Raw genomic sequence first — 26,390 nt, forward strand, 5'->3', positions numbered from 1 at the left:
GTCGGCTTCCCGTGGCTGTCATGCGACCGGCTATTGCAGTTAATAATACAACGGCTTCTTGACATTTTTGTGTTTCTTTTTATCGCTGTGTGACTGATTTTAATTGAAAGCCTGCGTGCGCTAGTACCGCTTGCCACGAGTTCCCAGAATCCTTTGCGGTTCTACCCGTGAATGACGTCACATTTTCAATCTCTATATAATATGCATGTTAAATTTTATATTTGGGGTAAAATATCAAGTCTTTTCAAGTAAACCGGTTCAAGTCCAATTCAAGTCCCAAGTCATTGGTGTAAAAGTCCAAGTCAAGTCACAAGTCTTAGAACATTTTTTCAAGTCAAGTCTAAAGTCATAAAATTAATGACTCGAGTCTGACTCGAGTCCAAGTCATGTGACTCGAGTCCACACCTCTGACTACCAGTAATAGCACTAGTACTAGAAGTTGATAATAATTGCCTTGGCCTTTGGTCATTATTTACAGGTATGTAAAAAACAACCCACAAGCAACAAAGTGCTAAAAATTTAAATTAAATGAACAAAATAAATGTATGCAAAGAAAACAAAATCCTAGCAAGGTTTCTGTGAGGGGTCAGCGGCTCCGCCCTTCACCCGTTTGCTTCCTTTTCTTCTGTCTCCTGGTCTTTGTCATATCCACTTTCATTAGAAACCATCAGATTCATGAAAAGAAAATTAGCTGAAATAAGTAAGTGATGAACATTATGTCACGATGAATGCAGAAATACAGACTCACAGCTGAGTTACACAAAGCTGGAGCCTTGTCAGTGGCTTTTCACTGAATAATAAAGAATGTGTGAGTCGGCACCCTGAGGTGCTCCTCATCAGGACCAACAACACTACACATATAACATACAATAAGATTTCCTTCTCTCACTGTTGGCTGGTACGTTTAGGAATATTAGTGAAATACATGAGATTAACAGAACGGAAACACAATCAGATCCATGTAGATTCTACCAAAACTCACAAACACCTGGATCACAGAGTGACCTTTTAAATTTGAATCCATATTTTAACCTTTGAAAAGTCTAAAACAGTCTGTTCTGCTTGTGTTTATCAGTGACATAATCAGTGGACAAAGCGCAAATAAAACATGCTGATCTATAATCTTTGTAAAAAAATCTGAAAAATGATAAAGTGAAACTGATTTGATGGGTGATCTATTAGTTTATTTCTAGTGTCTAAACAACATACTAACATTTTATTTCCTTTCTTTTCCCTTCATGAAATGTAACATGAATGCTGTTTGCAGATGTTTAATAATCAGTTCTTGTCGTCGTCATTCGTCCAGGTTTTACAGCATAAATAATTGATCCATACTGCAGACACCAGGTCCAGGTCTCAGCACCATCTGATAACAGAGCAGCCGTCTCACTGATGAAAAGTGAATCATCAGCTGAGGAGAAATGCTAACTAGCTAACAGCAGGCTAACAGTGTGTGTGCTAACTGCTAATCTACAGTGGGGCAAAAAAGTATTTAGTCAGCCACCGATTGTGCAAGTTCCCCCACCTAAAATGATGACAGAGGTCAGTAATTTGCACCAGAGGTACACTTCAACTGTGAGACACAGAATGTGAAAAAAAAAAATCCATGAATCCACATGGTAGGATTTGTAAAGAATTTATTCGTAAATCAGGGTGGAAAATAAGTATTTGGTCAATAACAAAAATACAACTCAATACTTTGTAACATAACCTTTGTTGGCAATAACAGAGGTCAAACGTTTACTATAGGTCTTTACCAGGTTTGCACACACAGTAGCTGGTATTTTGGCCCATTCCTCCATGCAGATCTTCTCGAGAGCAGTGATGTTTTGGGGCTGTCGCCGAGCAACACGGACTTTCAACTCCCGCCACAGATTTTCTATGGGGTTGAGGTCTGGAGACTGGCTAGGCCACTCCAGGACTTTCAAATGCTTCTTACGGAGCCACTCCTTTGTTGCCCGGGCGGTGTGTTTTGGATCATTGTCATGTTGGAAGACCCAGCCTCATTTCATCTTCAAAGTTCTCACTGATGGAAGGAGGTTTTGGCTCAAAATCTCACGATACATGGCCCCATTCATTCTGTCCTTAACACGGATCAGTCGTCCTGTCCCCTTGGCAGAAAAACAGCCCCATAGCATGATGTTTCCACCCCCATGCTTCACAGTAGGTATGGTGTTCTTGGGATGCAACTCAGTACTCTTCTTCCTCCAAACACGACGAGTTGAGTTTATACCAAAAAGTTCTACTTTGGTTTCATCTGACCACATGACATTCTCCCAATCCTCTGCTGTATCATCCATGTGCTCTCTGGCAAACTTCAGACGGGCCTGGACATGCACTGGCTTCAGCAGCGGAACACGTCTGGCACTGCGGGATTTGATTCCCTGCCGTTGTAGTGTGTTACTGATGGTGACCTTTGTTACTTTGGTCCCAGCTCTCTGCAGGTCATTCACCAGGTCCCCCCGTGTGGTTCTGGGATCTTTGCTCACCGTTCTCATGATCATTTTGACCCCACGGGATGAGATCTTGCGTGGAGCCCCAGATGGAGGGAGATTATCAGTGGTCTTGTATGTCTTCCATTTTCTGATGATTGCTCCCACAGTTGATTTTTTCACACCAAGCTGCTTGCCTATTGTAGATTCACTCTTCCCAGTCTGGTGCAGGTCTACAATACTTTTCCTGGTGTCCTTCGAAAGCTCTTTGGTCTTGGCCATGGCGGCGTTTGGAGTCTGACTGTTTGAGGCTGTGGACAGGTGTCTTTTATACAGATGATGAGTTCAAACAGGTGCCATTCATACAGGTAACGAGTGGGGGACAGAAAAGCTTCTTACAGGAGACGTTACAGGTCTGTGAGAGCCAGAGATTTTCCTTGTTTGAGGTGACCAAATACTTATTTTCCACCCTAATTTACGAATAAATTCTTTACAAATCCTACCATGTGGATTCATGGATTTTTTTTTCACATTCTGTCTCTCACAGTTGAAGTGTACCTCTGGTGCAAATTACTGACCTCTGTCATCATTTTAAGTGGGGGAACTTGCACAATCGGTGGCTGACTAAATACTTTTTTGCCCCACTGTAGCTAACACATTAAGAGTAGGAGGCACAGATTGATGCTGCTGTGTAAAACTATCATATGTGTCCTCCTTCACTATAGCAACACTGACATGCTTGTATTCATGTTCATTTAAGGAGGTGTCACTGGGCACAAGTGGAGAGGCAGGGAAGTCATCCACCTGCCCACTTAACCACAGTCAGCTGATTAATGGATGACTCAGTTTAAACTGGTCAGGCTCATTGGTGGATTTTTAAAGTTTTCATTTTCAAACTCTACTACTAGTCACGTTTATTTATTTCTAATTTGTAATGTTTGTTCCGAAGCCGTCTACCATATATCTGCTTGTCGATGTGCCTGCACAATAAAGACAATACTTATGTTTGTGTGAGATCACGTGTAGAATGTGCTGGAGTGTTTAATTAGAGTAGAAAAGGCCTGTCGTCCATTTAGTGAGAGCTGGTTGCCTTCTCTTCGTGCAGAGCTGCGTTAGATGCCAGGAAACAAGCTTAAAATGCAAATCGTGCCACGTACTACATCTGCATGGCACCATGCTGCAGCTGCGTCCTGTGACCTGTATGGGCTCATTTTGGAAAAACTCATATGGGTCATATTTGAGGGTACGAACAAACCAATGAATCCCTGTTTGAGGACTTTTTGAACCCAGCCTGAATGTTCTCTGATAGCATTTTATTTTGAAATTTCATAGTCAGTAAGTGCTATTAAACAGCATTTTGAATACAACTAAAAATCAAACCTCAATATCTTTTTCACTGAAAATCAACAAAGTCCATCATCCTGTGTCTTACTAATATCACATAATATCATCATCTTTAGATTGAACTCACCAAAGCTTATATTGACTGTTATATCTTATCAGTTTTGTTCATATTTTTATCTTTATCTTGTTATGTCTGTTTGGTCTCTATCAGGTTACTGATTACTGTAATCTATCAGGTAATATCTGATTACTGTACTCTATCAGGTAATAATTTGATTTTGTAAAAGCAGTATAGATCTGGATGTGGGCCCAGGGCCAACTGCTCTTTACTTAGCCGTTCAGGCAGTGAATCCTGGTGTCAGACCTCACTAATTATTATTGTTATTAGTAAATTACTGACCCATGCAATTAACTCAGGGTGAACATCTTCATAGTCTGTCTGGAGCTGCAAACTCAGCTTCTCAGTCCTCACAGGTTTGGATTTTCATTTCCATTTTTTCCTGATATTTACGTCTCTGATCACTCTGATGGTATAGGCTGGCAAAACGACCAAAGTTGTTACTTTATCCAAATAATTATGGCGCTAAATGTGAAACAGTGAACTACTTAATAACTCGTGAATCCTCCATCCGCTGCTCGTCGGGGTACCCGGATGTCTCTCTCCTCCGCTGCAGCTCTTCTGGGGGACATCGAGGTGTCCCTAAAATAGCCACGAAACAATCTCCCCAGCGTGTCCTGGGTTTGGCTCAGTGTGCCCTTCTTATCTGGGAGGTGTCAAGGCGGTATCCTTCAGACGGTTACGCGGTCTGCGGGCTCCTCTCGGTGAGCAGGGGCAGTGTCCGTACTTTCAGCCTCTGCAGAAGGACGATCTGTTCTGGTTTTTGATGCACAAACACAACAGCTTCCCCTCTGGGCTCAGCACCGACCATTAAAGCATTACAGCGTCACTTTCCACACTTCATGCATATAACGTTTTTGCCATTAACCACTAGGGGGCGCTAAACACCATATTAACACGACTGGTTATGTCGGGTTTTTTCTGTTTGCCGGTACAGAGGTTGCCCTTACCTGGTGTGTACACGGATCACTACAGGGCCACCGTACGGATCGCGTGATACTGACCACAGTGTTAATGAACGCGTACATTTAATGTGATTGTTTATTTAAATATGTCGTAGGAACAGGCTGTAACGCTGGGAGATGAGAAGAACATATTAGAGTATTAGTTACAGTATCTGAGGATCATTTCTATGAGGAAAAACTGCATAAAAAGAGAACAGTAGTCATGAACCCGACCGCACACTGTCCGTATCCTTTCAGATTATTAGCACGGTGTTTGCCGGGACAGGCGGGAAGCCCCGGTAGGTGAACAGGTGAATTTAGATTACGGTAACCATAGTGAACCGGAAGAAAGCCCGTCAAGTGTGACCACACTCCGAGCTCGACCGATGACAGGTGAAGAGTTTTCCGTTTCAGAATAAGAGCGCTTCTTTAAACCTTGCGCATTAGCTTTTATTCTGAAAGCTGGGGCCGGAAACACCGCCGTTATTCACGGGACGTGACAGACTTCCCCAAAGTCCCCGATGTTACCTTAACGACAGAAAGTTTGAAGCGGCTCCGCTCGGGTTAGTTTTCAGCGCACTGGGCGTACAGGGTCCTCTGTCATCTGCGAGTGGAAACCACTTTCTATCCACGTATCACACAGCGAGCGTGGGCCTGTTCACGTAGACACGGGGGAGCTGAACTGTACGATGCATATGCTAGCGTCAAACGGATCCATAATGGACCTGAACTCGGAGTTTGTGAAGATTAAAGCGCACTACTGCGGGTAAGTAACTCTCCGTGAGTAAGTAGGAAACACCTGTGGAATGGACACTAACAGCTATTCAGCACGCAGCCTGGGCTTCTTGGAGCTCGTGAGTCAGAGAGGCTTTAGTACCTGTGGCACCTGTGTTTAACCCACTGTGTGCGTGAAAAATGACATCAGAGGAAGCTTCGAGAATATTTTTCACCCTCACATAAAGTCAGCGTTTGTGTTGATGATGGGCACATGTGGAGGTGCAGTGGAAGTGGGCCGCTGCTGGTTAGAGGTAGGTTTCCTGCAGTCATCTGTGGAATCACCTCATCACGCAGGAACAGTGTTTGTATGAACGAGGCAAGTTTATTATCGTGGAAGCAGAAAAAACAGTCCGTGTACTATCACCATGACAGAACACGCAGATTACACGCCATGTGTATGTCACATATGATATCGAGTCCACAGTGAAAATCTCACGTATATCTGATGAAGCCTGAGTGTAACCTAATACTGACACACGTGTGTGGGACAGACTGGACTGGAGGTGTGACGTCCCGTCACGGAGGGCTCCAAAACCAAAAACTCAAAAGCTTTGCAGGATCTTTAGGTTGAACCAATTACATCTCCAGGAGGAGTTTGTTAGAGCACACGGCCTGAAAATGCCCCAAATGCTGCCAAAATGACACAAATAAATAAGTAAATAAAAATACATTTTATTTGAGGGTGCCTTAGATTAAAAACAAAAAACAAAACATCAAATAAAAACAAAGATTTGACAGTGAGTAAGATCTGTACTAAAGTAAACCAGTTTAAACAAGTAGGTTTGGAGCTGTGACTTAAATGAGGGAATCTATATTTCTAATGAGCGGAGGAAGTGAGTCCAGAGCCCAGCGACTGAAGCTCTGCTCCCACAGTGGGCAGACGAGCAGAAGGAACAATATGAGTGAAAGCTCTGACAGAGCAGGAAACAGTGGAGATATGAAGCAGATCACACAGATAAGGAGGCCAAGGTAATGGATGCACTTTAATGTGAGGACTAAGATTTTACACTTTACCCTGGCTCCTATGGGCAACCTGTTGAACAGTTAGGGTGATATGGTCTCATTTATACTGACTGTAGTACTGGAGCTGTAATAATGCGCTATAATGGTTGCTGGCACATAGATGTGTCACCATCACACCTGCTCCATGCTTCACGGTGGGAACCGTGCATGCAGAGACCCTCCGTTCACCTTTTGGAACCCAAGATCTCAGATGTGGACCCATCAGACCAAAGCCCAGATGTCCACTGGTCTAATGTCCACTCCTCGTGTTTCTTGGCCCAAACAAATCTTTGCTCCTTGTTGCTTTTCCTGAGTCGTGGTTTCTCAGCAGCTCTTTGGCCATAAAGGCCTGATTCACACAGTCTGCTCTGAACATGTAGAGATGAGTCTGCTACTGGAGCTCTGTGTGGCTCTAATCTGAGCTGCTGTTAATCTGTGATTTCTGAGGCTGGTCATGTCTATATGCTCAGCAGCAGAGGTGACTGCTGGTCTTCCTTTGCTGGGGCGCTCAGTGTCATTGTAGCGCTTGATGTCTTTGCGACTGCACTTGGGGAAACATTCACAGTGTGATCAGTTTTCCAAACTACTTTTGTGTAAATGTGGAAAACAACACGTGCTGCTGGTGACCTCGTGAGAGCGAGGAGCAAACACACTGCCATCTTTGCATTACAGAATCCACTCACAGATTTAGGTTTATTATTCTTCGGGCGCTTTTTCGGCTTCTTGTGCCTCCACCCAAACTGTGTTTAGGTGGAGCAGTCTCAAACCAGAGACTTAGCAGTCTGCTATGTATTACGTCTTTCTCTTCAATCCTTGTTTTTCTGTTCGTTAGCAAAGACAGTGTTTGTGCTACACATTCATAATAATGTGATGGTCAAACATTAAGATATGAACAGCTAAAGTACAAAACTGTCCATCATGACAGCCCAGTGTCCAGACTTTGTTCTGTTTGACACTTTTTGAAAGATGTTTGGACGAAGCAGACGATACTCTGCTATGTGTGGTTCTGTTTTGTGTACCTGTTACCTAATTACTTTGGTGTAACATGAGTATCAATAAAGATAAAGTTGTAAAACTTGTGAAAGTACAGCTAAAAGTCCAAAATGTATGCCTTCCTTCATATTTTCCAAAGCGGCCCAGATTGTTGACTGTGCCGGGTTGACTCCCGGCTGTTACACGCTCAGTGTACGACTTTACATTCCCAGGTACAGAATCCTGCCCCACACCTTACAACAAAGACACACTCAGAGTTTAGTTTCATTTCCTACAACACTTGGATTTTCTGATTGGTTAGTTTTAGTTTATTGCACATACCAATGCTGTTTATTTAAAACACAGCTGTGTACAACATATGTTCAGTTTGTGATGGGAAAAAATATTTACATCAAAATGAAACAACATCTTCACTCAAGAGTAAAAAGGTGCAATCTAAAAGTTAAAACATGAGAATCAGCATCGTAACGGTCGACGGTTAAAGCTAGCATGACAGCTACATGGCACTGGCCTGTGTCCTTAGTTTGTGGTTCAAGATGAGACGCAGATATGGGCAGCGCGGCGGTTAGCACTGTTGCCTCACAGCAACATCAGGCCGGGGTCTTTCTGTGGAGTTTGCTCTCCGTGTGTTTGCGTGGGTTGTACTCCGGCTTCCTCCCACAGTCCAAACTCATGCAGTCAGTGGGGTTAGTCGGTGACACTAAATTGCCCACAGGTGTGAATGGTTGTGTGTGTCTGTGTTTTAGCCCTGTGACAAACTGGCAACCTGTCCGGGTGTACCCCGCCTCTCTCCCCATGACAACTGGGATAGGCTCCACCCCCCGCGATCCTGAAGAGAATGGATGATGATGACTATATCACACTGTCCTTAGTTTGTGTTTGAAGATGAGACACAGCAAGTATTTATCCCATTAATCTGCTTGTATACTGCTGTTTCACTGAGTGAATGAGTGCTGGAATAACACAGTGTGCCGAGCGTATGCACCGGTGTGGTTCTGCACACGGTGCAGCCTGGTGTCTTCTGCCACAGTGTGCTCCTGTGAAACCAGCGTGGCGGGCTGCCTCTGCACTGTCACAGCGTCTGTGTGATGAACGCCACAAACATCAGTGATGACTGTTTTGTAGACTAGAAGTTTCTGCTGCTCACAGATTTATTGTGTGCCAGGCTCTCTGAGTCTGAACCTGAGACACAGACACGCGTGTGGGGCAGGAGTCCCCATAGCGACCAGTCGTCACACCTGTTTGCTGATGGCGCTGTCTCTGTTCAAAACTCATCACGTCTTTTCTTCTGATTCCCCGGTCGAGCCTACTGTCTTCTGACCTCTGACCCTGCAGTAGATGATTTGATGCTTTAATCTAGTTATCCCCCTTACAGGGGCATTGTGCTTAAATATGGATGTGATGAGTATTCTTCTGTTCTGTTGTAAGAGGAGATCCCGACCGAGTGACTAAACCATCACATGTTTCCTCTGAATGTCAGCACTGTTGTTGTTGTTGTCTCCAAACTCTGGCTCAGAAACGCTGCTCAGCTCTCGCTGTGTTAAAACCCTTCCACATATTTTTGGAGGCCTGTGTGTAAAGGAGCCAGTTGTGATGTCACCAGTGTGGTTCAGGTTAATCCTACCAGTATAATCTTTAATCACAACGCTCTGAAATGATTTTCCATGTTGAGTTCAGACAGTCAGCCTTTCTCTGTGTTCAGCTTCCTGCCTGATCTACCTGCTGCACAGCAGACGGTTCAGGCCCAGCTTCACTCTGTGTTGGTGATAACCAGCACCAAAGAGCTGCTTCTACAGCAACCCGGCGTCTGAGCACGTTTGTTGCTACAGATGCATTTACCCAGACTCATTCTGCCAACGTTTGGGGCGGCGTGGGAGTGGAGTGGGTTTTTCCAGCACGAGTGGGAGTCAGGTGTGTAGCATCCACATACAGTCTTTGCAGTCTTTCGTGTTGTGCGCTACGTGTGAGACAGGCCAACTGGAAGATACCTTAATCTGATTTGTCCCAAATCGTTTTAAGTGTGTGTGTGTGTTTTAATCACTGAAGTGTGTCTTAAGCCGGAGCTGTTCTGTAAATATTGATATCAGGGGACAAACCAGTCCAGTGTTTCCCACTTCTTTTATCTGTAAGGCAACAATTCAATGTTTACCTGACTCTTTGAAATGAATCGTCCTAATTAAATATATATTCTTTTTGCTAATAACATTCCCTCTGCAGCATGCATAACTTTATGCAAATGATGTGAATGACATTCATTCAAGTAAGTCAGTGATAGTAAACAATAGCAAACAATATGAATAAGTAGGATGAGTGGAGGCTGTCAGCATCATGTCTGAGATGACTTACAGCTGCTGACAGATGTGCCGACCCTGCAGGGATCTGACTAAAACCTGGATTTATTTGAGTGGTATAACAACTTGTGTTGGTCTTTATGGAGTTTCCCCAAAAAGGTTCAAAGTAGAGAAAGTTTCTGTGAAAACTAAAGTCAGTAATGCAGCGTGTGATTGACCCAGCACACAATCACTGAGGTGTGTGAAGTGTTCTCATCAGTGGGGTCAAAGATCACGGTGCTGCATGTTTATGCTCTGATACATGACCAATCCCTGAGAGCATTCTTCAGTATGTTCACACAGTGCAAGGGTCAGCATTCAGCTAACCTTTAGTTACAGACTGAGAGAGTTTAATGCACATTTGGCTTCAGCTGTTTGAGTTTATTACAACAGCAGAGCAGGAAGGGTTTCACAGGAATACTGCAGACCAGAGTTCATGCTGCGCACATCTCCTCCTGTTCTGGAGACATTTTATATCATAAAAAACAACTTTTACTTATCGAGTGGAATTACTTAGCTACTTACTTATTAATGAGTTAATAACATTGTTATAGCAGTGTTTGCATTAATGCATAAAGAGTGAAGAGTGTAGTGGTAGAGACAGGAGCTGCTGCTGAGTGGGAAACAGCACAACAGTCAGTGTAAACAGCTCCCACTGAAAGCTCAGTGCTGCTCCTGCTGCAGGTGAATAAAACAATGAAACATTATGTAATTCACACAGCAAATTACCACACATTTTACTACTACTACTACTCCCAATAACAGTAATATTAATAACTCTACCAATATCATGTGTAATGGAAGGCAGTGCTAGAGGTTATATTTGAGTAAACGTTCCTTTCAGTTGAGTATATGTGTACCATGGGGAAACCTTAATCTCATCCTGCAACAACAGAAGTAATGTAATCGTAACTTCATAATGAAATGATTACAGCAGCAGGTCATGATGGAAGCTGTACAGATGTGGGTAAATACAGATGTGTAACACAGCACTCACTGGTCCTGGATCATGAACAACAAAAAGAGAAACACTTTGTTTGAGGTGCTCTCTCTGTGGGCTCCACCTGTCAGTGATTTTTAATGTATTTAAAGTTAAATGTTCTGCCTCACAGTTCCCACTGCTCTGCCTCCGTCTGTAGCTCTTGCTGATGATGTGCTGCCTCTCAGGATTTCACTCCTGGCTGCTTTGAATCCACATTAGTTGAATTAAAATATGTAATAATTTCAGATTTTCTGGTAAAAAGAGAGATGCACTGTAAACTGTTCAGTGTGATGTTGGATGACAGTAATGCATTCACACCCAAAACTGTGGCACCGTTTAAATGACATTAAACACATTTTAATGAGAGCTGTTTAAAGCCAAAGAGCTTCTGGGTAAATATGAGCTAGCATGATAAACAAAGCGCGGTGTGTATGTGTGATGTAATTCCACGCTGACCTGTGTGTCGGCCGGCTGCGTGGAGCAATGCCTGCTGGGAAGCAAGCTGTCTGTGCCCCACCTCGTCAGAGTCCAACAATCACTGACCATAACCTGTTGTGCACACACACCCAGAAACCTGCCCGACACACTGCCTGGGAGCTGTCAGTGCAGCACCTGCTCACGCAGCTCTAACACACAGCTGACTAACTCAAGGTTTATTCTAACAGTGTGGCATGTGCAGGCTGCAGACTTTGCTCCAATCAGCAGCACAGCACTGAGGCCGATGTTGACACTCAATATACGCACCCTTATTTAATGCTGACAGCTGATAAGGGCTGTGAGGTCAGTGCTGATATGAAATCAGTGCTTTCTTTTTCAGGCCGACAGATTCAGCCATGCTTATTGGCTCGTACATGTCATCCATCGTTCTGTGGATTTATACAACCTTAGCACAGAAAGAAAGGACCTGTTGGGTTGAATATTTCCTTTTTGTTAATCTTGGCATTGGCAGAGAACATTTGGCAAGTTTTCTGTGGGCACAATCCACCTGCTCCACTCTGCTGCTCAACATTTCCCTACAAGCAGATCCATTTAACAGGGCGCTCCACTCCACTGGTGTACGATTTCTGCCAAGAAGCAGTGTTACAGCAAGAAATCATCAACCAGACACAAAGTGTTTGGGCTCAAGTAAAAACGGCCTGGAATAAGGAGGTGGTCCAGATCAAGGCAGCACTTTATTTAATGCCTAAAGGTAACAGATATTGTTCAGTACAGTCTGAAAACAGTTAAGAAAGAGAAACTTGGTGCTTATCTTTCTCGGCTGTGAGTGGATTGAGTGGGTGGTTCAGTTCACACTTGTAACACTTAGTGTGATTGTGTCAGTTGGTGCACCGTTAAGACAGACCTGAGCCCACAGTCCTGGGCCCATAGTGGATCATTAACTCCGCTGCAGAGGCCAGCCAACATCTTTCTCTCTGTCAGACTTGTCCCAGTGTAAATACCCTAAAACATTTAAGTTTAAATTTAAATACTGTATAAAACACTACATTTTCACTAATATTTGTGGGTGTTTAATTGTTTCTTTCTTTTGTACTACTTGAACACTAAAGCGGCCCTCCAATGAGACGACAGCTCCAGCCCCTGCTTTAAAGGATAACAGCTGATTGGGCCAAAGAGGAATGTCTGCAGAGGCGACAGAGCGACTGGGTCCTGACGTCTTTGTGTTTGTGTGCTTTCAGGGACATTTTAATCACAGACTTGGCTGCAACAGTAACCTTTGTGGAACTGTGTGAGGAGGTGAAAACCATGTGCAGTGTTGCCAGCCAGCAGCCCATCACACTCAAATGGATCGATGATGAAGGTGGGTGTGCCTCACAGTCAGTGTTGGGAAGGTTACTTTTAAAATGTATTCCATTACAGAATACAGAATACATGCCCCAAAATGTATTCTGTAACGTATTCCGTTACGTTACTCAATGACAGTAACGTATTCTGAATACTTTGGATTACTTAATATATTGTGGCGAGTTCAGACAAGGAGGAGACGGAGGTATCGTTTGGTCTTGCTTCCCGTGAGCTAGCCAGGGAGCACAGCCGTTTATTACATTTGCAGAAGAACACACTGCCACTAGCTAACTGCTCAGCGCGGCAACCACAACACACATAGGGCGCCCTCTGACCCCGGAAGGACACACCGTCGCAGCGAGAGGGCGTCACCCGTCACCATGGCAACATACACAAAACATAACTGTACAAGCAGAACCCCGAACAGCCCTGACCCGCTACAATATTATCATGCTTTTTACAACAACGTGAATGTACTATTGCTGTGTGATTTATTACTATTACTGAAGGTCCGCGACTCCGAACTGTAGTAAAGGGACCTCTGACTAATGCTGGGCTCACACTGTGCGATTTTTGGCCCATTTTGAGCCGATTTTTGAGTCGTGCGATCGTTTTGGCGATCGGCCCGATTTTGGCCTTCATCGTGCGTCGTGCATCGTGTAGTATACGTGGGGTAACGAGAAGCGATTGACACCTCACGACCAGCTCCCGATCATCAATCGCTTGGTCGTGAGGGTGTCACCGCAGTTTGCCACACTGCGCACGCGCAAACACAAATGTCAGCGAAAAAGACGGCATAGCACGGCAGTGCAGCGTGTGATCTGGACACAAGCGATGGAGGCACAACCTGTAGAACCATCCGAGCCCTTTCGATGTGGCCTCACAAAATTATCACGACCACAACAACCGTGAAAATAGTTGGATAGACATTGCTGCTCAATCACAGCTGCCTGACCAATGTTTTTCATTAGCAATTTAGCAAAGTTGATGGTGGTGGTGTGTCTGTGTGAGTGAAAGACGGAGAGGGAGAGCGAGCGACAGAATTTCTGTTATAACCTTCATTTTTATGGACGCACAGTGTGAGCACTCAGGTCGCATCAGAGCATCGGGCCGTATAGTGTGAGACCCTGCATCGTGACCTATGAACTTCTAACCCCTGCGAGTCAATCGTACAGTTTGAGCAGGAGCTGAATCGCGCGACTGAAAAAATCGCACAGTGTAAGCCCAGCATAATACGGCGGGGTCCCTGTCGGCTGGTAGCCGAAAAATAGCTCTACTTTGTTGTGTGGGTCAACTTTTCTTGCGACAGACAGAGAGAGGCGTTGAAAGGCTGCTCCAACGGAACTTGTTGTTTTCGGAGGAAAACACGAACACAGTGTACAGTCGAGTCTTAATAGCTTACTTACAACTGGGCTCGTCAGGCACTCTTCTTGGCTGAAGTGGTTATTATTATATTTACATGCTTCCAGCTCCCGTTTTTCCTCGATGACTGCTCGTACCTTTCCACTCCCCTTTTTCTCCCTCCTAGCGCTCACAGACACATAACGTGTATGGCAGTCCATTCTCCCAGCAGCACGGACTACACTGAACATGATGCTACATTCTTTAGAGCTATGCTTGTAGCATTCTGCCTGTTAGCTTAGCACAACAACAACAACAACGAAAAGGCGCTCTCTCACCCAGGAAACACACAGTCGCAGAGAGAGAGCGTCGCCCTGTAACCATGGCAACCGTAACGCTGCCGCCTGGAACAAAAGACCGTAGCTGTCAAACAAAACCCAAACAGTCCTGACCCGCGACAAAATGAAACAGGAAAGTACCGCAGTGTAATCCATTTATTTCAACAAAGTAACTGTATTCTGAATACCACCTTTTTAAACGGTAACTGTAACGGAATACAGTTACTCATATTTTGTATTCTAAATACGTAACGGCGGTACATGTATTCCGTTACTCCCCAACACTGCTCACAGTCACAGGTCCTCAGCCTTGTCATTGTTTCTGCACAGGCTTCCTGTCAGGTTTCACTTTACTTTTGGTTTCATGGCTGTAGGAGATGAGACCCCACCTATATTTTCAAACTACTCCACCTCTATTTTCCAAGCCAGATTCTTAGACTTCCTGTGAAAACTATAGGGAATTGTACATTCCTGTCCTTAGCTCTAAAATTCTGGAACAACCTCCCAGCCTCTCTTCACAGCCTTGACTCTGAGGCGTCTGTTAACATTCCCCACCTGACACATGTTTAGCCTGCATTGTTGCCATTCACTTTGCCTGGTCTCCTGGTCAGTTTTGGCTTTGTGGGCGTCTCCTGTAAAAAATACAAGCTGCTTATCAATCAAAACCAACTGATAAACAGACGAGTATTAATGATTCCAGTGCACAGTTTCATATTTTTGAAAAATACCCTGCACCCAGCCGGTTTGTCTGATAAGTGTCCCATGTAGCAGGGTACCCTCACAGCAGAGACTCTCTGGGTTGTGTGTGTGTCACATCAGAGTGTGGTGTGGCACTTGTTGCACTGAGAGCAGCATTTGTATGTGAAAAACACAATCAGTGATGAATGTCACGTAACAGAGAATAAAGCGGTGCAGGGCGAAGCATGTCTGTGCTGTGTTAGCTTAGACAGTGAAGTGTCCTATAAGAATGTCTCTGTTTATTGTAGAGAGAGACAGAGAAGGTCAGCTATTTCAATACCCTCCATTAAAGCACCATGGTTGGCAAAATCTACATGAAAACTGTTCCTGTGATAGGTGGAAACATTAAACTTGTGTCACCACTTGAGGCAAAAACACACCATCCAGTGCAAATAGGCTTTGAGACACAGCAGGTTCACTTTGATGATGTGACAGTATCCTGCAGCTCCTGGACAGTACCCGAGTTGTTGTTGGTAGTATTAAGTAGTTATGTTATGCTAGCATAAATGTCACACACCATGCGAAAGGCTGTCCAAAGACGCAGACTGACAATGCAGACTGTGCACAGAAGCGACACAGTGAGGAGCAAGTGGACTTTCTACAAGTTCCTGTGTTATCGTAACTTCACTGTCTGCACATTTCCCTCAAAGCTGTGTCAGGAAAATGGATCCAACATTTGTCACACAGTTTATGATGAATAAACCAAATAAATGTTGTTATTTTGTTTCAAGTCCACTAAGCCTCGACTACAATGGAAATACTCACAGTCACAGTGACTGATCATTAGCATTGTTACCAAACACACCACAGTAATTCAAAGAGATGCTGTCTAATATTGTCAAGATAAAAAAGTGATAGAAACAAAGACCTGTGACTTTTGTTTTTCCATGTTTGTCCTTGGAAATGAGACTTTATTTTTCTCCTTAATGTTCTGCACACAGCACATCCCATAATAACAAAGAAAATGTATCACAAATAAAAACACATCATGTACATGGATAGTCACAGTGTTTGCTTTGGAGCACCTCTGGCAGCACTTACAGTCTGAGGACTGGGTATGGCACTGTAAGCCTGGCTGTTTCCCGTCCTTTGTCCTCTCAGACTCCATCACGGGGGACGGGCAGCATTGGTGCCATCTTCACATCGAGTCTGGGCTCTGGCTGGGCAACATCACAATGTGGCTCTGGAGCCACATTGTGATGTTGCTGAACCTTTGTCCAAGGCCCGAGTGCTTTGGTTATCATGAAGGATGTGTGTGCACTGCTGCATTCATTTATTCTTTCTCTCGGCCGCTCGAACAAAAAAGCCTGATTGACAGAGCTCCAGAGAGGAGAAGCTTCTCTGCAGCACTCCACCAGAGTGACCGTCGGGGTTTTAGTCCGCTCCTTGAGTAAGGTTTTCTACTCAGATCACTCAGATGGGTGGGGTGGCCTGGGAACAGTCCTTTGTTGTTACAAAGTTGTTGCCTTTGTGGATATTGGCTGCACAAATGTTTCTTTTGCTTGATATAACTCAGAGGTGTACAGACAGGTCCTGGCACATCGTGCTAGATGGTTGAATATGGGGACAAGCAGAGTTAACCACTGGACTCCAGTCAAGTTGTAGAAGCTCTTCACAGATGAGACAGGATGTAACAACCTGTCAGTATGTCTAAAATGAACATGCTTTAATATAACTGTAATATTTTTGTTTTTCATTTTTAATCATTTGTAAAATAAGTTTGTAAGAATTTCAAGCGAGTTTTTAAAAAAAATTTTTTATTGTCATCATTATGGGATATGTTGAATGTTGAGGTGAAAAATGAATTGAATCCACTTTGGAATATGGCTGTAGCATTAAAAATGTGAAGAAGTGAAGCGCTTTCAGTACTGTGCAGATCTTTGGCCACTATAGGAACAGGGCTGCACCCTTTGAGTAATTTGAATAACGTGATTATAAAAACACGCTCTGTAGCGCTCAGCTGTCACCATGTTGACGTGTGTTTCACCCACATTTGTGACTCAACATAGACTTGCAGGTTTTTCAACCAAAACACTGATCACACAACAGCAGCAGTGATGATGATGATGTAGTTTAACATGGAGTCCAGCTACACACAGCGAAGAGCAAAGAGGCGGAGGATGTTGTTATTGTGTTGTTATATTTTCTAAAATGGAAACCTATGAAGGATCTGTGGGATTTTTCTCTTTTGAATATGTATTATTGCTCAGTAATAAAAGTATTGTATCCGATTACTTAGGTTAGATGAAACTTTATTAATCCTTCAGGTGGGTTCCTCTGGGAAATTCAGTTTACTTGATAAATTAAGGATAGATTACTCTATTACATATTACTATTACTCTAATCGATGGTTGCAGCCCCAGTCAAAAGTAAAAACTCCTGAGAACTTAAACTGAATTGGACTGTTAAACCTCGAACAGTCTGTAGTCCTGATCAGAAGATTATATTGATAAGATTGCATGCATGTGTTTGTCTGTGTAGGGGACCCGTGCACCATCTCCTCTCAGATGGAGCTAGAGGAGGCGCTACGGATTTACAGTCGAACCAAAAGGTCTGGATTACTGTTGCATGGTGAGTTTGGGAAAACTTTTCATTAAAGAGGATCTGCATGCATATTTCCAGGAGTAAACTACCGGTCAAAGGTTTACAACACCCCAATTTTTCCAGTTATTTATTGCAATTCAAGTCGTTCAAGTTCAGTGAATAGTTTAAAATGGTACAAAGGGTGAACTGCCAGAGGTTAAAAACAAAGGTAAGGTTACCCACAACTGAAAAATCACGTACATCTTAGAACAAAAAGGCCTTTTTCATGGGTTAACAATTTAATCTGTTCTGCAGCAATGGAGGTTGATCAAGCCTTGAAAGCTGGAGCTACTAATTCCTACAGCTGTTCCAACTTTCCTGGATTACTCCCCCCCCCTCCCCCTCTGTCTGCATTAAAGCAGTGTTGCAACACACTGTGGTACCATACGCTCGTCAGCATCCGTTGAACAGTGTTGTACTGCAGAAAGTAGTGTGATGGTACAAGAATGGGGAGAAAAAGGTGATTAACAATGGAAGAGAGACAGACCATCATAACACGTATAAATGTCGGTCTGTCCTACAGAGAAACTGCAAAGAAAGTCAAGGTGTCAGTGAGTCCAGTTTCCTTCAACATCCAAAGGCTCAGAAACAAACTGTGACAGGAAGAGTTCTGCAGACCCAAAGATACGACTGAATCAGAGGACAAGTTTCTGAGAGTTAACAGCTGTGTGATGGGCAGCTCACAGGACAACAGCTTCAAGCAGCTTTACAGTGGTCGTAGTAAGAAAGTCTCAGTTTTGGCTGGGCCGTGAAACACCACCATTGGACTGCTGAAGACTGGGAGAAGGTATTATGGACTGATGGATCAACATTTGAAATCTTGTGTTCATCACACAGGATCTTTGTGGTCGAGTAGGTAAAGGATGGTTCCACAGTGTGTGGTATCAACCGTCAAACATGGAGGAGGAAGTGTGATGGTCTGGGGCTGTTTGCTGGATCCAGGGTCGGTGACTTGTACAGAGTGAGAGGCTCCCTGAACCAAAACACGTACCACAGCATTGTGCAGCACCATGCAGGAGCCTCTGGTATGAGCCTAGTTGGTCAAGGCTTCATCCTACAGCAACATAAAGACCCAAAACATAGATCCAAGCTGTGCCAGAACTACCTCAGGAACAAAGAACAAGGTGGTGAGCTTGAAAACACGGAGTCCAGCACAGTCTCCAGACTTAAACCCCATCGAGCTGGTTTGAACTGGACAGAAGAGTGAAAGCAAAGCAACCTACAAGGTCCACGTTTATGGGAACTAACCCTACAGATATGGGAGAATATTTGATTTCTATTGTAGAAAGAAGCCACGACTGTCTTCAGCTGTTATATCTGCCAAAGAAGGCTACTCTGATGGGTTAAAGGTTAGAATACACTTTGGTCTATAAACTGATTCCATGATTTCTTTTTTAACTCCAATTACTTATTTGTGCTATGCTTTCATTTCAGAGTGCAATGAGACAATAAACTGCATCACTTTCAATAAAAAACTGGAAAATTTTGGGTTTTCTTAAACTTTTGAGCGGTAGTGTGTATTTTTAAGTGGTTGGATATTTTATATATTTACTAATTACCATGATTTTTAAAATGATAATTATAGTATCTTCTTTTTGCTTTCACGAGTTAATGTGAGTTAATGTTTCTATGGTTTGTTCTGGTAGGAGGTGCTTAAGCATGGTGTTGGTCCAATGCTGGACTGCTGGACTGCTGGCTAGTCACCATTAGCCATGGAGTTAGCCCCGAGTTTTATTTCAGCCGAGTTCCTGTAGGGTCTATAAAACAGCTTGAACTTTGTTTGTTCCTGTTTCTTCTAACACATGCATCATACTTAAGTATTCAGGTCTCAGGCCTCTGAGTTAAGACTGACTGAAATAACATTGCCAGTGTAAGCTTACCTGTCCATACTGTAAATACTGATATCAGATAAGATTACTTAAATTTAATGCATGCCACACTGCTTTTTTAAAAACTGTATTAACGGGGTGGCTGTAGCTCAGAAGGTAGAGTCGACACCCGGCTGCCAAAAACCCTTGGGCAAGATTCAAACCCCAAGTGTCTGCATCCAAAGGAGTGTGAATGTTAGAAAAGGTATGAGTGGGTGAACCTGTTGTATAAAAGCCTGCGCTCAGAGCTCAGCAGGAAGCACTGTGTATGAACCCGTCCACTCTGGGTGGAAACCATCTCACTCAGGAGGAATGCTGTTTGACTCTATAGGTGTGTGTGAAAACAGACAAGTTCTGCTCGTTGACCTTTCACACGGTCTTTTCTTCAAATAGAAGTAATGACATTTTTGGTTCCATTGACAAAACAAACTGTGCTGCTTGGTATGAGGACAACAACAAATGTCTGCTTTCCTTTCCTGTTTTTCCAGTATTCCCCAGTATTCCAGAGCAGCCGGGAATGCTCTGCCCCGGAGAAGACAGTGAGTAAACCTGCTCTGCTTTCATTCTGTGAGATCAAGTGAGAGTGGATGTCCTTGGACACGTATGTGTCCACGTGACACAGATATCCAGTAGGATTGTCAGCGTTAACGTGTCATCACAATTCAAGCACATGTAACCCGTCTGGAGCACAGAGTGACTCAAAATCCCTGCAATGACTCTGTCAACACATTTCAGGCAGTCTGGCCGAAGTTTGTCCGTGCTGCGCTGCAGATGGGTTAAAGATTCGAATCACGTTAATCCTGATGCTGCGTTAACATGTTAACGCTGACAGCTCTAATATCCACGTGTTCATTTTCTTTGTTTCCACAGCTGATGTGTGCGCTCTGTCTCAATAATCAGGTGTGTTGACCTGTTTTGCACCTCTTCTGTCATTGTTGTTGTTGCCCCTGCAGTTCCATCCCACACATGTGCGATTACTGTAGCAATAAAATGAACGTGTCCATCTCAGTCCATGCATGTGTGTTTCAGTGCATTGACACCCGTGTGTGTGCGTTCTGGTTCTTGTATACACTCTGATGGGAGTATAACAGGAACATGTTGTGCAGCAGTGGTGTTGACCCTAGATCTCAGTCAGAGCTGGTGGCAGTGGATTGGTGTGTAGAGCCAACCCAGTCCATATATCCCCAGTCCCAGTTTACCTGCTTCCAGACACCATGAACACCTTCCTGGGTTGAGTGTGTGTGCCCTGCCAGACTGCAACGTGAGAATATTTTAATGTTATGGCTAGGGATGGGTATCGTTTAGGTTTTATCCGATACCGGTGCCAAATCGGTACTTTTGAAACGGTGCCGGTGCTCAAACGGTGCTCAAACCGGTGCTTAAAGAATGGAGAACACAAAATTGGTCCAAAAACCTCTCATATTCAGCTGTTTTTTGTAAAAATATAACAATGTTAGCCTTTTCTGCAGCTATGGGGCATATATGGTATCACTCTTGGCTGGAAGCAGTGCTTAAACAATGGAAAAAACACAAACTTTGTCCTAAACCTCTCATGTTTAACTGTTTTCCACTTTTTCTTTGGTCATTTTAGCCTTTTTAGCCAGGGTGAAGGGAGTATCTGCCATCAAACAAGAGGACAGCCGCATGTAGCTATGATGATGTTTGCTAGTTCACCTTACATGCATTAATGTAATAACGTGGTTAGCCTACTCACTCAGAGAAGAACGGCTGCTGCTGCCATCATCATCCGTCATCATTTCTGCTACACTGGCAGGGCTAGGGGCCAGGGGCCCGTTCTTCGTACGTCGCTTACTACATCCAAGATCAAATGACACATCCAAGATCAAATCATCGCGCTAACCGTGAGCTCGCTAATCCGGTTCCCCGAACACACCTGCTGTTGACGATTAGTACAGCTGGACGCAGGAATGTGACATCACTGGGTGTCGTAAAAGGGGCTACGCATCGATAGTAGAAACATTGATCGGCAACCCGCTGATTGGTCGGCGAAAATGTCCAAGGGGCGTGCTCGGTATTTTCCGGCAGCAGAGCAAGAACTCATGATTGAGGGATTTCAGGAGTTTCAGAGTTTAATTAAAACGCAAGAGAACACTGCAAAGGCTGCAAAAGCAAGGAGAGAGGGCTGGCAGAAAGTTGCTGACAAATCAAACTCGTAGGTAATTTAATAATAATAATAATAATGGATTGGGTTTATATAGCGCTTTCCAAGGCACCCAAAGCGCTTTACGATACCACTATTCATTCACTCCCACATTCACACACTGGTGGAGGCAGCTACGGTTGTAGCCAGGCTGCCATATCGCGCCATCGGCCCCTCTGGCCAACACCAGTAGGCGGTAGGGTAGATCTATCATATGACACTATATTGTCCAATATCATATGGCATTATATTATATTATAATATGTTATATTATATCCCCTTTCACATTAGAGCCACAACAGGACCCACAAGAACATGGGAACAAGTAAAAGTGGAATACAGGAGTATTCTACAGAATGGTAATATTTATCTCTTAGATTGCTTTGCGTCTCTTGGCAAGGTAATACTGGCCTGTAATACTCTGTTAGTTTGTTCATAACAGCAACCAAGAAAAGGGCAGAGGAAAAAAAGACAGGTGGTGGTCCTGCACCCCCTCGTCAACAAGTTGGTTAAGTAAATAATACCCTCACGGGAATATCGATATCTCTCTATGAGCACACTGTCGCGCTGAGCTAAAGGATCCTGTCTGTCCCGCAATATACGCTGAATTCTGAAAACTCTCCTTATCAATCTTGCACCTTCCGCAATGGGTTGGTCGCGTATACGGACAGGACATGGCTGCGACAGGCTTCCCAAATCCACCTTCGCTTTTATAGCCGTGGTCTCTCATCTTGATTACACGAAGTAATTTACAATTACTACTCTGAAATATGAATTACATCTGTAATAATCACATACATGTAATAGAATGTTAATAGTACATTTCCCTTTTTTAGGAAATGACCTGTATGTATCTGTGTGACATCAATAAAAGGATCAAGTGCTGCATTATCTTTAGTTGCATTGATAATATTTATTTATGGTGAAACAGTGGAAAAATATCGCTGTTGCTTTCGTATAAATGAAGCGGACATACCTGAGTGGCCGCGATCTAATCCTGTTTACATAAAGTAAACCTGCTCCCGAGCAGGTTTACGCTTACGGCTCTGTTGCTATGACAGCAAGTCCCGGATGAGCTTCGGGGAACCGAACGATCCAGGATCACGCGAAATCGTCAACAATCTAATCCGGCTAACCTACTTAGCGAGGTACGAAGAACGGGCCCCAGGACTCTCCTCTTCGTGTTTTTGGGGGATGTTGCATAACAGGCAACCCACCCGCAGTAGATGCGCTCGGTGTGAGGTCTCGCAGCAAGCTATCAAATACGGCGCATTTCTGGGCTTTTAAAAAAAACGCTATGCGTCGCCAGGTGTTTCATCGGATTTGAGGTGTTACCTCCTTTGACAGTATCACAGTATCAGCTTAAAGCACTTGTTGCTGCTGAGTTTGCATATTTTGCTATGAAGTACAGCCAGACTTTTAACCGCTTCGCCTTGGGCATTTTTAATCTGTAGCTCTGCTTTAACAGAACGTACGTACGTACCTGGCCCCACCTACTATCCTCGGAAACGTAAAATGATTGGCTAAAAGTGTATCACAGCTCAGGAAAAAAAAGCACCGAAATAAAGCACCGAAATGTGCGCTGCTTTTCGGTCTGGTTACTACCGTTTATGTCAGAACCGGTGCCATGACACCGGTACCCATCCCTAGTTATGGCTGATATTTAATTTCTGTGGATTTTGGGCCTTCATGTAAGTCTGCAGGTGCAGGGCTCTGAACATCAAACACTCTATATTAAACTTCTTAAGGGTGATCATCAGCTGGTTCTTGAAGAATTGAGCATGATATGGTAAGCATGCCCATACGGAAAAGATATGTATAAATAGGGATTGGTATCGTTTAGGTTTTATCCGATACCGGTGCCGAACTGGTACTTTTGAAACGGTGCCGGTGCTTAAAGAATGGAGAACACCAACTTTGTCCAAAAACCTCTCATGTTCAGCTGTTTTTTTTTTTTGTAAAAATATAACAATGTTAGCCTTTTCTGCAGCTATGGGGCATATATGGTATCACTCTTGGCTGGAAGCAGTGCTTAAACAATGGAAAAAACACAAACTTAAACCCTCTCATGTTTAACTGTTTTCCACTTTTTCTTTGGTCATTTTAGCCTTTTTGGCCAGGGTGAAGGGAGTATCTGCCATCAAACAAGAAGACAGCCGCATGTAGCTATGATGGTGTTTGCTAGTTCACCTTACCTGCATTAATGTAATAACGTGGTTAGCCTACTCAACGTAAATTACACACGAACAAGATTAAGCTACTCACGCAGAGAAGAACGGCTGCTGCCATCATCATCCATCATCATTTCTGCTACACTGGCAGGGCTAGGGCCCAGGACTCTACTCTTCGGGTTTTTGGGGATGTTGCTAACTCCGGGTCCGATAACAGGCACCACACCCGCAGCAGATGTGCTCGGTGTGAGGTCTCGCAGCAAGCTATCAAATACGGCGCATTTCTGGGCTTTTAAAAAAAACGCTATGCGTCACCAGGTGTTTCATCGGATTTGAGGTGTTACCTCCTTTGACAGTATCACAGTATCAGCTTAAAGCACTTGTTGCTGCTGAGTTTGCATATTTTGCTGTGAAGTACAGCCAGACTTTTGACCGCTTCGCCTTGGGCATTTTTAATCTGTAGCTCTGCTCTAAAAGAACGTACGTACCTGGACCCGCCTACTATCCTCGGAAATGTAAAATGATTGGCTAGAAGTGTATCACAGCTCAGGAAAAAAAAGCACCGAAATAAAGCACCAAAATGTGCGCTGCTTTTCGGTCTGGTTACTACCGGTACCCATCCCTATATATAAATCATATAGAGTTTGTATCTGTCTTGTGTGAAACTTGTATGAAAAGCATACAAGAGTGAAAACAGATATAAGATCCCTTGAAAAATTATATAAATGAAACTTGTATGTTTTGGATACTTACTAAAACAATATATGAAAGTAACGAGAAAGTGGCCACTTTCATGAGTAAATCATATAAGCCTTATATGATTCACTATATGAAGTAGGCCACATCTGATGCAAGTCTTTTATAAGTTTTTACTATTTCTTTTCCATATGGGTGGATTTCAGTAAGAAAGCACCTTAACTGAATCTTTTTGGTGTATGAGGGGATTTTATGGTTGGACTTGAGAAGCAGTTTGAGGTAACCAGGAGTTAAGAGTTTATCCTGTCCGTGTAACACATGCAGAACTATTTTAGACGTGTCGGTCAGGAAGCTTTTCTGCAAAGATGTTTCTGTGTCATTTGTGTTTTTGCTGAGTTCATGTGTGGAGTCGTCACCGCTGCTGGCTCCCCATCCCCACCAGTGTACTGTCAGGTTGCTGCTACACTCCCTCGCTGCCTATTTGCTGTGACAGCATGTTTCAGCAGCTTGTGTTGGACGCTCCTGAGTGTGCATGTGCAGAAAAGCCTGTGTGTATGTGTTTGAGGGGAGGTGAGCCCTGTGCTGTTTTCCTGTGCCATACCACTGGAACCGGTGTGAAGACACAGCTGTAGGTAGGTAATGAGGGATCTGGATCAGGGTCACACACACTCAGTTAGATCACTCTTGTGCTCTAAGCTGTGCTGGTCACACCCTGTGGACACATGTAATAATGTACATTAACATTGTACTAATTGTGGCTTCCTGTTTGGCTGTTTGTCATTTAACCCTCCTTAACGTAGTGCTGGTGTTGATGGGAGGAAACAAGGACTGAAGGACTGAGCTGTTTTCTCCTGAAGGGAGGAGGACAGAATAAGAATGAGGAAGCAGGGAAACATTGTTACTCATTAATGTTTAGACTGTGTCTGTTTTTCAAGGCAGACTCAGCGCTGACAGCACTAGTAGCTACTAAACTGAATGTACTGAAGCAGTTTTCAAGGCTTTGTTCACTTCAAATAAAATGCTTTAAAATAATTCCCAGTTTTCCGTTGTGGGACTGAGCCATGGACTTTGTTCTTGTTTGTCTGATTTATAATTATGTGTAGTTCTGTTCTGCATGTCTTTAACTTTGGTCCAGCCTACATTGGTTCTATGGTTTAGATATTCTCAAAAGGTATCACAGATTATTTCATACTTTTTAAGTATAGCGTTATTTTTGTGCCACTATTCTGAGCGCACGTAAAACAATTTGCAGGTGCAAGTGTTGCATTTTGAGGAGAATTTTATTTTGAGTGAAGAAAAGCTAAATTTGAGTGAACAAAATCCATTGCTGCATGCAAAATTGTATTTCAGTGTTTGCTATTATCCACACACACACAGTAGCAGCCCCTCTTGCTCAGTTTTTGCATTTGCGCTTGCTCGCAATGTGTTGCTTGCGCTCTCAACATTTCTGCCCGCGAGCGCTCAACTCTTTCTGTACACCATTATATTTGTGCCACAAAACCAGCCAATCACAGACTTGGATGCAAAACGGCCAATCAGATTTTACTCAAACGAGGTAGTGGCGGAGGAACACAGAGTGGCGGAGTTTGAAATATTACTCTTTCTGGGTCACAAAATAAACTTTTAAGAGATTTTCATGTGAGAATATTGCTGTGTAAACTGTGAGCAAGCGCAAATGCAAACACTGAGCGAGAGGAGCTGCTGGTGTGTGTGTGTGTGTGTGTGTGTGTGTGTGTGTGGATAAAAGCAAACAATGAAATACATCTTTTGCACGCAGCAATGAATTTTGT

The 26,390-nt window shown here is 43.7% G+C and overlaps 1 protein-coding gene across 4 annotated transcripts in view; it reads left to right on the forward strand.

Annotated features, from left to right (window-relative positions):
• The first annotated feature begins 5,049 nt into the window (after positions 1–5,049).
• prkcz (protein kinase C, zeta) overlaps positions 5,050–26,390 on the forward strand; it is a 105,819-nt gene continuing 84,478 nt past the window's right edge. Inside the window, exons 1-4 of one of the 4 annotated variants that reach the window (XM_026155093.1) lie at positions 5,050–5,604; positions 12,599–12,720; positions 17,603–17,692; positions 20,061–20,111. In XM_026155093.1, the coding sequence (XP_026010878.1) occupies positions 5,528–5,604; positions 12,599–12,720; positions 17,603–17,692; positions 20,061–20,111 (340 nt within the window). In that variant the 5' untranslated portion in view covers positions 5,050–5,527. The remainder of the gene's footprint in view (positions 5,605–12,598; positions 12,721–17,602; positions 17,693–20,060; positions 20,112–26,390) is intronic. The other 3 variants (XM_026155088.1, XM_026155090.1, XM_026155089.1) reach the window with 3 other exon arrangements.

Source organism: Astatotilapia calliptera, chromosome 20 (assembly GCF_900246225.1).
Source record: "Astatotilapia calliptera chromosome 20, fAstCal1.2, whole genome shotgun sequence".
Classification (NCBI taxonomy): domain Eukaryota; kingdom Metazoa; phylum Chordata; class Actinopteri; order Cichliformes; family Cichlidae; genus Astatotilapia; species Astatotilapia calliptera.